The sequence below is a fragment of the Osmerus mordax genome, chromosome 14 (genome assembly GCF_038355195.1).
Source record: "Osmerus mordax isolate fOsmMor3 chromosome 14, fOsmMor3.pri, whole genome shotgun sequence".
NCBI classification, from domain to species: domain Eukaryota; kingdom Metazoa; phylum Chordata; class Actinopteri; order Osmeriformes; family Osmeridae; genus Osmerus; species Osmerus mordax.
In genome coordinates this window covers 7398911-7410527 of record NC_090063.1, presented here as the reverse complement: position 1 = coordinate 7410527, position 11617 = coordinate 7398911, and the positions used below count along the sequence as shown (strand labels likewise).

The 11617-nt window shown below is 38.2% G+C and overlaps 1 protein-coding gene across 1 annotated transcript; it reads right to left on the bottom strand.

Moving 5' to 3' along the window:
• Positions 1–1193: 1193 nt before the first annotated feature.
• Positions 1194–10388, bottom strand: gpr107 (G protein-coupled receptor 107). Its single transcript, XM_067250407.1, has 18 exons — positions 10293–10388; positions 9107–9229; positions 8891–8941; positions 8675–8763; positions 8264–8424; positions 7978–8009; positions 7802–7858; positions 7452–7559; positions 6997–7130; positions 6710–6785; positions 6414–6487; positions 6112–6229; positions 5795–5925; positions 5587–5630; positions 4854–4903; positions 4526–4609; positions 4132–4256; positions 1194–2030 (listed from the first exon to the last, which is right to left on the bottom strand). Exons 1-18 carry the CDS (start codon positions 10386–10388, stop codon positions 1937–1939), a joined length of 1647 nt encoding a protein of 548 aa, XP_067106508.1. The 3' UTR covers positions 1194–1936.
• Between the last annotated feature and the right edge of the window lie 1229 nt (positions 10389–11617).

The window sequence follows — 11617 nt, the reverse complement described above, 5'->3', positions numbered from 1 at the left end:
GTTAGATTTTCTTCATAAGGACAATTGAAGTAATTTCACAGCATTAACAGCATTGTAGTACCTGACTAGCATTATATCTACTTAAATCAAGCAGCAGGAACTGTCTGTATATTTTCTGCAAGTGTCCACCCACATGGCAGAGCCTGTGTCATTTCCAGAAAAATTCCATGCACAAATGACCAAATTATTGTAACTTTGCCAAGAGCGTTAGACAGTACCCATGATACACTGGTGCGGTCTGTGGTTTCATAATCTGGGCATTTGAAATTATAGACATATCAGGGATAATCAGAGGAATTTCTCAGATCAATTGTTTCATAATAAATTGTCAGACTCTTTACCTTCAGTAAATGATATACATTCGTTTTTCATAAAACCATTATATTCGGCATTATGGGTTATGTTAATTTAGGTCCAGGAGTATATACAGTTGCTGCATTGCATTGCCAAGAGCCTTAATCAAAATGAGAGAAAAGGCAGACAAACAGGGTGAAAAGCCACTTTATGAACACTGTATTTTCACATTAATGTATTCTGTCATTGATCTTAACGGAAACTTAAGGTGCTATTGAATATGTAGATGTGTAACATAACCCTGATAAAAATTCAAAAAGAATGCAACTGTCTTAAAAATGAAACACAAATAAAAAGCTTATTGGGCCAAGTACATCTGGCCTATGCACAACCTCCACCATAACAGCAGCATAACTGTCAAATCGGTTAATGTGTTGTCTATATAGGTTATGCAGTCATCTACACAGCAACACTGCACTCGACCCTTTCTCTGACTCATGCCTCTGCTTTGGCAATGCTGACGGTAATTACATTCATTTATTTGGGACTTGGGATTGGACCTCAATAATATATCTATCTATCCCTACCAACTAACTAACCATTGGGTGATTAGGCATTCCTCTCGAATAGTACGTTGACATTTCCATCCGTATTACAGTGCTGTTGTTTTCAGTTAGCAACCCATGAGCTAGACTGGGAATTTTAACCCACAACGATCAAAAATTGTAAACATTTTACTTGCCTCAACACAACCACAGTACCACTCCACAGTAAAAGCGCACATTGCATAATTCTGATTCACAACACAAGTATAACTAAAATAAAAGTTTACTTTTCATAGTTTTTAGAAGATAGGATATATATATATATATATATATATATATATATATATAAAGTCAATAGTCAATATATATATACACATACTGTATAACTCCAGTTGTGTATGCACTCATTTGCAATGTTATATACTGTACAGTAGAGTGTAAAAGTATTTTGCCACTCTGAACAGTGCCATTGGCCACATCAGACTTGGTCCCTAACCTCAACATAATTGAAGCAATTTGGGATCCTTTGGACAGGTTAATGAACCAGAGCTGCCAAAATAAAGACATTATGCTATGGCAAGTTCATTGCAGGAAAACATGTAACTGATGTTATGTTCTAAGGAAGGCCATACAAGACACAGCCTTCTAAAAACTAAACTAGAAAACGTTTTCCCTCTAAGAATGCTTCTTTCCTATCAGCGTTTTTTAAAACAAGTCAGTATTTTGTGTAACAGCTTCTATTATGTTGAGGCTGGGGCTTTTTTTGTGGTTGAAGACTTTTGATTACTACTTTATATAAAAATAAATAAACAGCAATAACAAAGTTAAATAAATATTGAGCAATCACCAGAGTGTGAAAACAATACATATAAGGAATCAAAATAACTTGGTTATTAGGAATTGACTGAAAATTTCAAATTAAGTGTCCACATATATTGTACATATATACACTTAGATACTGTACAGTTAAGTCCACCTTTGTGTAAAAGAGGGATCTATCACCCAAGCTCAGGTAGTGTGGGTATGTAGTACTCTGTTCCTTCACTGAGTAAGCAAGTATCGGAGACCAAGTGCAAGCCAAGGAAGTACATTTCACATCAGGCCATGCTTTCCCTCTCCTCTGGGGAAGACCCGTTTGACACCTTCTTCACCTTCTTTACACCATCTCCCATTGCTGTTGATGTGGTAATGCTAACGATTGCAAAAAGAAAGAAAATAACATATGGGTCAAAAACATTTACAGCTCTGAAAATGGATTTAAAAAAACATACTTTATATACAAAATATGTCAAAACCTCATTACTGCTTTGAATTATTCTTACGTGCATTCAGTTTATTACCATGCTGTTCACACTAATGAATGGCTATTTGTGGAGGGTCGAGTGGAGTACATTTGGGAACAATAAAACATCTAAATAAATGCACAAATGATGTTTGTAGCTTGGAATACATCTATCCATAGTGTTTTGATGGAATTTGGGATACATTCAGAACATGTTTTGCCTTTGTGTATTTTCCAGAATCAGGGTGAGGAATGAGTTTCTTGAGTCCACTTAACAGCTCCTCCAAGTCTGATGCCAGTTCCCTAGGCTGACGACCCAGTTACAAGCACCTGGGTTGACGGTGATTTTGGGAGGCAGAGAGAGCCAGGGAAGTACTAGGGGGAGAATGGGGGGACTAGGGGGAGAATGTATCCTGGACCCAGTTTGCCAGCAGCAGCAGGGGCTTCATTTATTAAAACTTGATATCTATATTTCTCGTTGGTAAGCATGGCATAAGCTTGAGAGGAAATGTGTGTAGTGTCACAAAAAATTTTACCTTTGTCATGAAGGGCATAAAATAATTACTGATGCTGTAGGAAATATTTGGTTGCACAGTATTTGTCAAAATAGGAAGCAAATAAAGCACTTAATACAACTATTGTGAACTTCCTGCATATCTCTACCGGAAGTCTGGCTCATTCAAACTGCTATAGTTCTTCCAAATGTAAGCATGCCTTCTTTTTACTTTTTACTGCTGTGTGAGGATTTCTACACCGGTTTCCTATCAGGACGCACTTTTTGGCAATAATTATTCTGCAATAACCTAATCTAATGTAATTACACATTATATAAACGGGAACCCCAAGGTCACTGGAGGTGGTATCGTAGCATGTTTGAGGTGAATACCTTAATATTTTATACTACATATTTTTATCTTGAGTACATTGAATAACCCTGTTAAATATTTAGTAAGGGAAACTGTCCTGCATTGAAAGAAAAGTGACAGAAGGGGAAAAGTAGAGTATGTAGAGAGAAGGAAACAAGCACACTTGCTATGGTTATTTCTGGGAAATGGGAAAAAGAGAGACGAGGCAAAAAGTGCCTGGAGGAAGGTGGAATGAAGGAAGAGAGTCTAGCTATAGCCCCATGTAGCAAAGGACAAAGACCAAAAAGTATATAAATGGGAAGGATGAGAGGAGAGAGAGGGCCCAGAAAGAGCAGACAGTGATTAAGTATCAACGGGATGTTGAGACACTAAAAAACAGACACGGACAAAAAAATATAGTAGAATGTAGGCTGAAGTAGGTGCAGTCACTAAAAATGTCCCTATAATTGGGTTACTCTCAATCAGATGTCATTTGTGTGCTACTCTTGGGGTTGTAACAGATGGCACCTAGAGTGGCAAACCTATGCCACACAACTGCATCCTGACTTACTTTGCCTGACACTGAGGACCAAGAGGAGACAAAAACAACAATATAGGCTACAACTGAACATTAAAAGGGGAGATATCAAGATGTGCAACATGGTCTTGCACTAACTCTTCTAAGCTGTATTCATCTTAGATGAGATGGTAACGATCTGCTTTTACAAATACAACTTTGTAAATAGGTGTTCTGGGCACGTCCCACTGGGAAGAGGCCCCGGGGAAGACCCAGGACACGCTGGAAGGACTATGTCTCTCGGCTGGCCTGGGAAGAGCTTGTGGAAGTGGCCGGGGAGCGGGAAGCCTGGGCCTCCCTGCTTAGGTTGCTGCCCCCGCGACCCGACCCCCGGACAAGCAGCAGATAACGAACGAACGAACTTTGTAAATATTTAAATGCTACCATTAAAGACTGGAAAGTACCCATTATGTTTTTTCCAAGTCCTAATGTTGAATTTGCATCTTTAATCTTGTACTGGTAAATTGGAAAACATAAGAAAACTGTGTAAAACTAGTCTTTAGAAAACATCCATCCCCCACCTCATTTAACAGCATTGAAGCTTTTAATAATAAATGAGGAATGAGGAAACCTTGCTGGTTTACTTACACGTCATCCATCTCCAGGTCCTCCTCATCCTCTGCAGACAGCAGCAGGTAAGGGTTATAAGAGGCGGGACGGAATTGGTGACCCGTCAGGAAGAAAAACACCAGAGTGGCCAGCTCGTCCAATAGCTAGAGAGGAGTGTTGGCAGTAGGGAGAGGGTAATTAAGGAGAGGGGGGAAATGAAACAGTGGGAGAGGCATGATGAGGAAATGAGACTTCCAAATAATCGCATTAGTGTTACAAATATGATGTGAGGAAACAGTACTGTAACTGTTGGGTTAACAAGGTCCATTGCAACTTATGTTGCTTTTGTTCATCTTTGCAGACAACTTTCTGTGTACAGTCAACAAACTGGGTCTATGAACATGGAAAAATGAAGGCAGATAAATACACTCACCTGATATAGCCATTTCCACTGAAAAGGCACGATGAATTTGATGAGAATGGCTATTATACGAGTGAAGTATATATAGCATACAATCTACAGAGAAGAGAAATATGTCAGATACTTGTTCAAATTATAGTATAATCACACATTAATAAGTCATCGACCGTTATTTGGACAACACAAATTTCCATTGACTAAATTCCCATACATTTTCCACTTACTAAACTTAAAAATACATTTTCTTAGACAATCCCATTTACAAGAGATGATCTAGGGGGGGTGAATGTACGGTGTGAGTGTCTGTGTATATATATATTGAGTAAAATAAGCTTCTTACCATCACATAGTAGTGCCTGAAGAGCTTCAACTGGGCAAGATTGATGGCAGCTACAAAGACCAAAAAAGCATGTTAGTCACCAAGCAAGGCCCAAATCCCATGACAGCACTTCAGTTCTGTGCGTCTGACTTTGGCATCTGTCAACTCCATCCCACAAATAAACAGCTCTAAAGAGTAACTTTTCAAATCAGTTACGGTAGAAAAACAAGTTAGGCCTCCAGAGGAAAAAGGTTCACCAAAAATATTTGTATCCATACCAGACATTTCAGACATGATTCTGCAAGTTTTTTCTCACAGTGATAAATGTACTCTACTGTGCAAAGCAATAACAGAAGAAACACAATTTTTCAACCACTTGTAACTTTAAAATGGAAAGGTTGCTACTTGGCAGGGTTTAATAGTCATTCAAGTATTCTGGGTAGTTCTAAATTGTGTGAAGGATAGCTACATGACAGGGATTTATAATAGTGGCTGACTGTCCTCATTTCAAAAAGGGCCTAAAAAGTTAGTCCCTTGCAAATATACATAACCTTTCTCAAAACCAAACAGGTGGCTTAGCAGATGATGGATTAACTTCAAGAGTCTTTGCTGAAAATTTGTACAGTCATTTGAACAACAGTGGCAATGATTAACATTTGGATTTGAAGCCAGATTTGGCTTGTGGACTTAGGTTGAAGGTGAAAGAAAAACAGATGAGTTAAGTGGGATATTATAATATTGAGTGGCAGCTTACCTTTACCATCTGTGGATGAGGCTTCTTGTAAATGTCTTATTGACCTGTTGGGGGCGGGAATATTACTTACAAAATATTACCAAACAATATTGACAGTGATTGACTTAGTTACTACACAACAGCATCAATATTAAAATATTGTTACAAATATATTTATTTTGAGGTTGTGAATGGGGTTTTGGCAAACAGATGACAAATTAAAACTTACCAAACCACAGGGAAGAGAATGGCCCCACAGCAAAGCAAGTCGACCAGGAAAAGAATCTCCTTCCACAAGCCATATTCTGTGGTGCCCTCCTCAGTCGACTCAATTATGATGTATGCAACGTTAGCCAGCACCTAGAGGCCAAACATAACATTTAGAAGAATTTGCAAAGAAAAAGCTCACCTTCTACTTCAGAAGTTAAATATGTTTAACTAGGTTTATAATGTTAAATAACAATGTGCATTACAAATCTTGACTTTAATGGATGTGTGTTCAGTTAAAGGCTTTGACATTTGGGGAATTCATTAAGGCCGTGTTACCTGTAGTGGAATGACTATCATAAAAATCTTCTTGTCCTTATCTGAGAGGATATGCTTGACAAAAGCCCAGCCAGTCCCTATCAGAGCAATGGTGATGAACAATAGCGCCCCCTTCAGTCTAACAACATAACAGAAATCATATATTAGTCACACAAATGTATGTAATAGGTATTCATGAAGAGACAGAATAATTTAATTACTGAATAGTAACTTAGTGTACCATTATGAAGCACTACATCAAGTTATGGGACAATTTATAGGAAAAACTTTGTGTTGGGTAAATATAGTACTGTAGAACTTACAGATGAGTAATGTAATACACAACTGCCCAGCCTTCAATCGGGAACCCTTGGTTTGAGATGTAGTGGTAGTCAATCTGAAAACATACAATATGCAATGTCTTGTTACTGCCAACTCAAACTTCAAAAAACTTGAGAGGGTAATAGAGGGAAATAATATGAAAGTGGTGTTAAGTCTGACATGCCCAATTCAGTTGTAAATATTACAAGTACGTATTTTGTAGAGCCAATGTATGGGAAAAAACACAGTAAAGTTGCTTAAGATAAAAACACTGTACAAACTACAAACTTGAACTCACCGCATGGAAGATGAGTGAGAGACACTTGGTGAAGGGAAGAGCTGCCATCAGCCAGTGGATTTTATATACATCAGTTCTGAGATTAAAGGACAAATAAAAACATTTGGTGGAAAACTTTAGAATCCAGAACATGTTTGACCATGTGCTGTCCTCTGTTGGTTGTTGTGGAATACAGCCAGAGACTATTGTAGAATTAACACTAATGTGATCAAAACCATTAATGACCTCTAGCATTATGAAAACATTCATCTTATTTTCAGTGGCCGTACCACGCCTGCAAAGTTTACCTGCGTGTGCGGAGGATGTGGACCCAGAGTGTGCCGATGACAAAGAAAAACATGGACATGATGATGTACAACTTCGGCAAGGGTATTTCACCAGCAGAGAGGTAACTGTTAGGGTTTTTCTCCACAATACTAATCTGGAAACGGCAGACAGGGATGTGCAATTTTTAGTAAACAGAATGCAGAGGGATTAATGAAGTGTCATTTTTTTTTTTTTTTTACATTTCCCCCCTCCAAATATTTGTGTTAGTTGTGTCCAATATCAATATCTGCTGTCATTGAATTTGAGCAAGTACCAGGATGCACAACATTGTCTATAGCAGTTTTGATCATTCTAGCACGTAACAGTGAAAATAAAAGTGGGGGAGAAAACACAGATTCCAGACTGCAGATCAACTGCTAAGATTTCATCAATTTAGTAGACTTGACTGTCAAATATATACATTGTAAGGTCTCACCTCCATGCTGAAGCGTAAAGGGTTAGCTATTACAGTAGTGTCTTTGCAGTTGTGGAAATAAAAGTTGTAAAGTCCTTGCTGCTCATCCGTGCTGATATTGAAGTGAAACTGCATATAAGGGAAAACAAACAGTATGTCACATCTGTGATTAATAACACAAAGTGCCATAGAGTAGTGGCAAAATTATTGTAAGATATTGGTAAGTAAACCCTAGTTTTCATTTATCCTGTTCCAAAATGATTTTACTAGCTATATCCTCAATATAATTCTCATATATATATTTAAAAGTTGTATATACTGGAGACTTCTCACATAATGATCTTTAAAGGAGACTTTAAAGGAAACTGTACCTGGAATGAGTATGAACTATCTTTCTGGTGGAGAGGGTATGAAAGCACTGTCTTTTTCTGCAGGAGTAAAAAAAGGAGTCACTCCAGACATGAGAAGACAATCATCGTTAATATTAGTAATTTCTAGAAAATAATCAAGCAAGATCATGTAAATGCATGCCAATCAAGCCTCTTACCTCTGAAACATCTCTCTTGGTTTTACTCCCACCTAACATCGGAAAAACAACATTGATATCTTACAACAACGTAAAACGTCAAACTAAAAACCATGTTCTCTCTGGATCTTAATTTTTCCCATCGTCAACAAAAGAACACAGCTATGTCCTGGCACATTAATGTATTTTTTTTTTAATGAATTGTTAAAAAAGAAAAGAACGGTAAGAACGTATAAACATACCATAAGGTACTATTTAGTCTTTTAAACTTGAGGTAAGAGATGAGAGTTGAAGAGACAACACCTACCAGCATTCTTCCCATTCACTGGGTCTGTCTGGGGGTTGGCAGCTTCTTGCACTTCTGCAGTTTTGTCTTGGTCTCCTCCAGCAACAGTCTTCCTAACTCCATGGAAACCGCTAATGATGTCGGGGAACTTGTTCTCGTCTACGGACATCTTCATCTTCACGCTAAATATATGCATCATGTTTTTCAGAAATTAAACCTCCAATGTACAACCTTCTGCAGTTCATTAGAAATAATGTGTATGTGGTAGTAATTTACTGAAAATGATAGGGTTACCAGTCTATAAACAAGAACATTCTTAAAAATACATTCCAATTACCACATTACAGTATATTATGTATTCTGGTTCAACAAGTGTGCCGAAGATCACAATGATGATTGAGACAGATTTCATGTATTGGGTGTTTAACTCACTCTTCCTTTTGGAAGTCAAATAACAGCATTGCCACAGGAACATCACTACTGGGATTCTTCTTCAGGACACAATAGTCCAGGTCTTCATCCTGCACGATACAAGCACAGACACACACACACACACACAGACAGTTCACACACTGTTAGGTCCTCCAAGAGTAGGCTTACTTAAAACACAATTAGAATTTTCCAGGGACTTAAAGAAAGAATACTTACCAAGTAAGTAGAGAATCCATTACTGCTGGTTCTATCCAGGCTAAATCCAACCTGAAAACTAATTAGTATCAATAAACTGTCCAGAAAAAAACATTCCGTACTGAGGAGTATTCAAAATTAATTGGTAAAGATGACACTGAAACAAATATGATGATGATTAATTTGTCTCTCTCACTCAAGAACCACTCATTGAAATACAATGGAAATGCTCCTTACCGTGGAGCTGTCAATCTGGTCAATGTCCTCTCCTGAAAGGGTTAGGCTTGACATGTTCACAATCATATAACCGTGCTTGTAGAATCCAAAGGTGTTCAAGTGGACTTTGTGTCGGATGTCATCCTGAGAGAAATTATCAAATTAAGGGAGGCATATTCTTTATTGAATTAGTAGATTGACAATGTGTTTATGTATGTGTTCAAATATACATAGTGTATGGAAACCTTTGCAAAATTAGAGAGGGCATTGTGCTCTGTCTTCATGTGTTTGATTGACTTCAGTAAAATTATGATTTGGAAGAAAGTGCTGAAATTGCCATTTGGGAGGAGGAGCAGCATTGTCCTCATGCGCCAATCCTGCTTGCCTAATCCATAGCAAAACATTTTGCTACCGTATAAAATACTGCTGCCAATACGCAAATATTTAGGGCTAACCCAAAACCTAACCTTAACCTCCCTGTGCTCAAGAAACTGCTACCTGCTGGTAGCAGTTTCACATGGGTAGCAACACCGGAGGCAGAGAGCAGCAGCATGGTCGCGCTCTATAGTATCATAGAGTATAAGTATGTGGCAGTCAGAGGGGCTTGATATTATACTGTGTTGTTTGGAAAGGGAAGTGCCAAGTAATTACTGTATGATGGGCCATACAGATTGAAAACGCTGTGGAGGAGGGAGGGGGACACATCCATGTCCTGGTCATAACCAGGTACTGTTTATCTTTAGCAGACGCGTTCATCCAAACAAAGCGATGTACAGTAGGGAATTTGAACCTGCGACCTTTAGCTCTGCAGTCAAATGATCAACCACGGAGCTATACCCACCCAAATTCGTCCTTGAGATAAAGAGTAGCATAAACAAACCTGGCTAACAAGCTAGCTAAGCTAAGCGGCAAGGTGTTACAGAACATCACCAGCTGTTTAGTTAGCTCCAGAGCCATACACGTCTCCTTGACAGATTAAGAAGCTTGTCAATGCTAAATTAGGTGACTATATTAATAGTTACATCATCGTATAACGTCTTAAACCGATACATTTGGCTAGCAATGGATTTATAATTTAGGAATACTAGACTAGCACTACCCCTAGGACAAACTTGGATGCTTCAAGTGGGCTGATCCGGACCACCAAGCAATTGCCAGCCTGGTAATGTGAAACAGCGAACATAGCATATGCCCCATTAACACATACCTTGAGTACTAGGTGATGAAGCCTACAGTGACTTTGGCTGAGATGTAAAAAAACTAATACAAATACTCCCGTCCATATTCTTTTGTCAGTCGCCATTTTTCTATTAAAGCGTTTTTGGATTCACTTCCGGCAAGTGCACGCGTTGACGTATCAGAAATGACGTTTAAAGGTATGGTAAACGACTACCCTGAGGCTACCTCGCTGACAGGTGAAACAATTGTCAGTTAGTTAGACAACAAGTAGCCTTCTAAATAATTCTGCATTAGTTGTCTATCCTTTTCAGTGAGTGAGCAGGATGATCAAGGCTTGGCCTAGGTTGGTGCTTGAAGGCCATCTCAGTGTCATGTTTTGTTGGGTTTCACAGTTTGAGAAAACGTTCGATTCATGACTATTAACTACTCAATCCAATTAATTAATTTCAGCATTGAGGAACAGTGGATGTAGCCTACGGGTAGAGCGAGGCAAGGAATTCCTAAATTCTTCGGAGCGTATTTTAGGAAATAAAATCTGACTGCTCGAGTCTCATGTTTTTATTTTCATAATCTGTACTCTTGCTACATTTGTGTTCAGCACCTGTGTCACATAAGAATTTAAAAAAATATGACTGACATGTGAGACTGAGTGCAAATCATCTGTAAAACTTGTTGAACAAAGTAGCAACATCCGATGGACTAAGGAGGGGATGTGGGTCTGGATATGGTCAAAAGTATTGGCAGTTACTAATTTTGTGTTTTGCAAAGTTTGCTGGTTCAGTATTTGTGGATAATTCTTTCACATTTCTATGGAATACTGGAAAACAATAATACACATTTAATGTTTTAAAAACTTTTGTTGGCAAAAAGGTTCAATATATGTAGCAATCAATCAGAATGATAGTGATTACACCTTACTAGAACTACTTTCCCAAGTGCTGATGATAAGATTAGTGAAATGATGTTAGCAGTCATTTGGCCAGGCCCCAAAAACAGTTAAATGTTTTTTTTTTAAATTATATTTCATTTTTAGGGGGCCAATGAGGCTTTTATTAAAAATCCTTCTGATCACTCTGCACAATAATTGAGTGACAATGTGAATCAACACCACAACAACTGAAGCAGCAAACTTTGCAAACACAAAATGTATATCACTGCCAATACTTTTGGCCATGACTATACAGTCAATATAAAAAACGAATACCCCCCCCCCCCACACACACACACACACAAACCTGAAATGAATGTGGACATCCAGCTTATTGTGGAACAGTGTTAATCATAGTAAATATATACCTGACACATGCTCTGTCCACATTCCATCCTGCTTACATCAAAGAAACATTACGATAA

Bases quoted from the DNA above. Each gene is read 5' to 3' on its own strand.
- gpr107 (XM_067250407.1), bottom strand. From the start codon at position 10,388: ATGGCGACTGACAAAAGAATATGGACGGGAGTATTTGTATTAGTTTTT. The intron at 8,010-8,263 runs GTAGGTGTTGTC...TTCCGATGTTAG, and splicing joins AGTGAATGGGAAGAATGCTG to GTGGGAGTAAAACCAAGAGA. The intron at 4,257-4,525 runs GTGAGTGTATTT...ACTCCTCTCTAG, and splicing joins AGTGGAAATGGCTATATCAG to CTATTGGACGAGCTGGCCAC.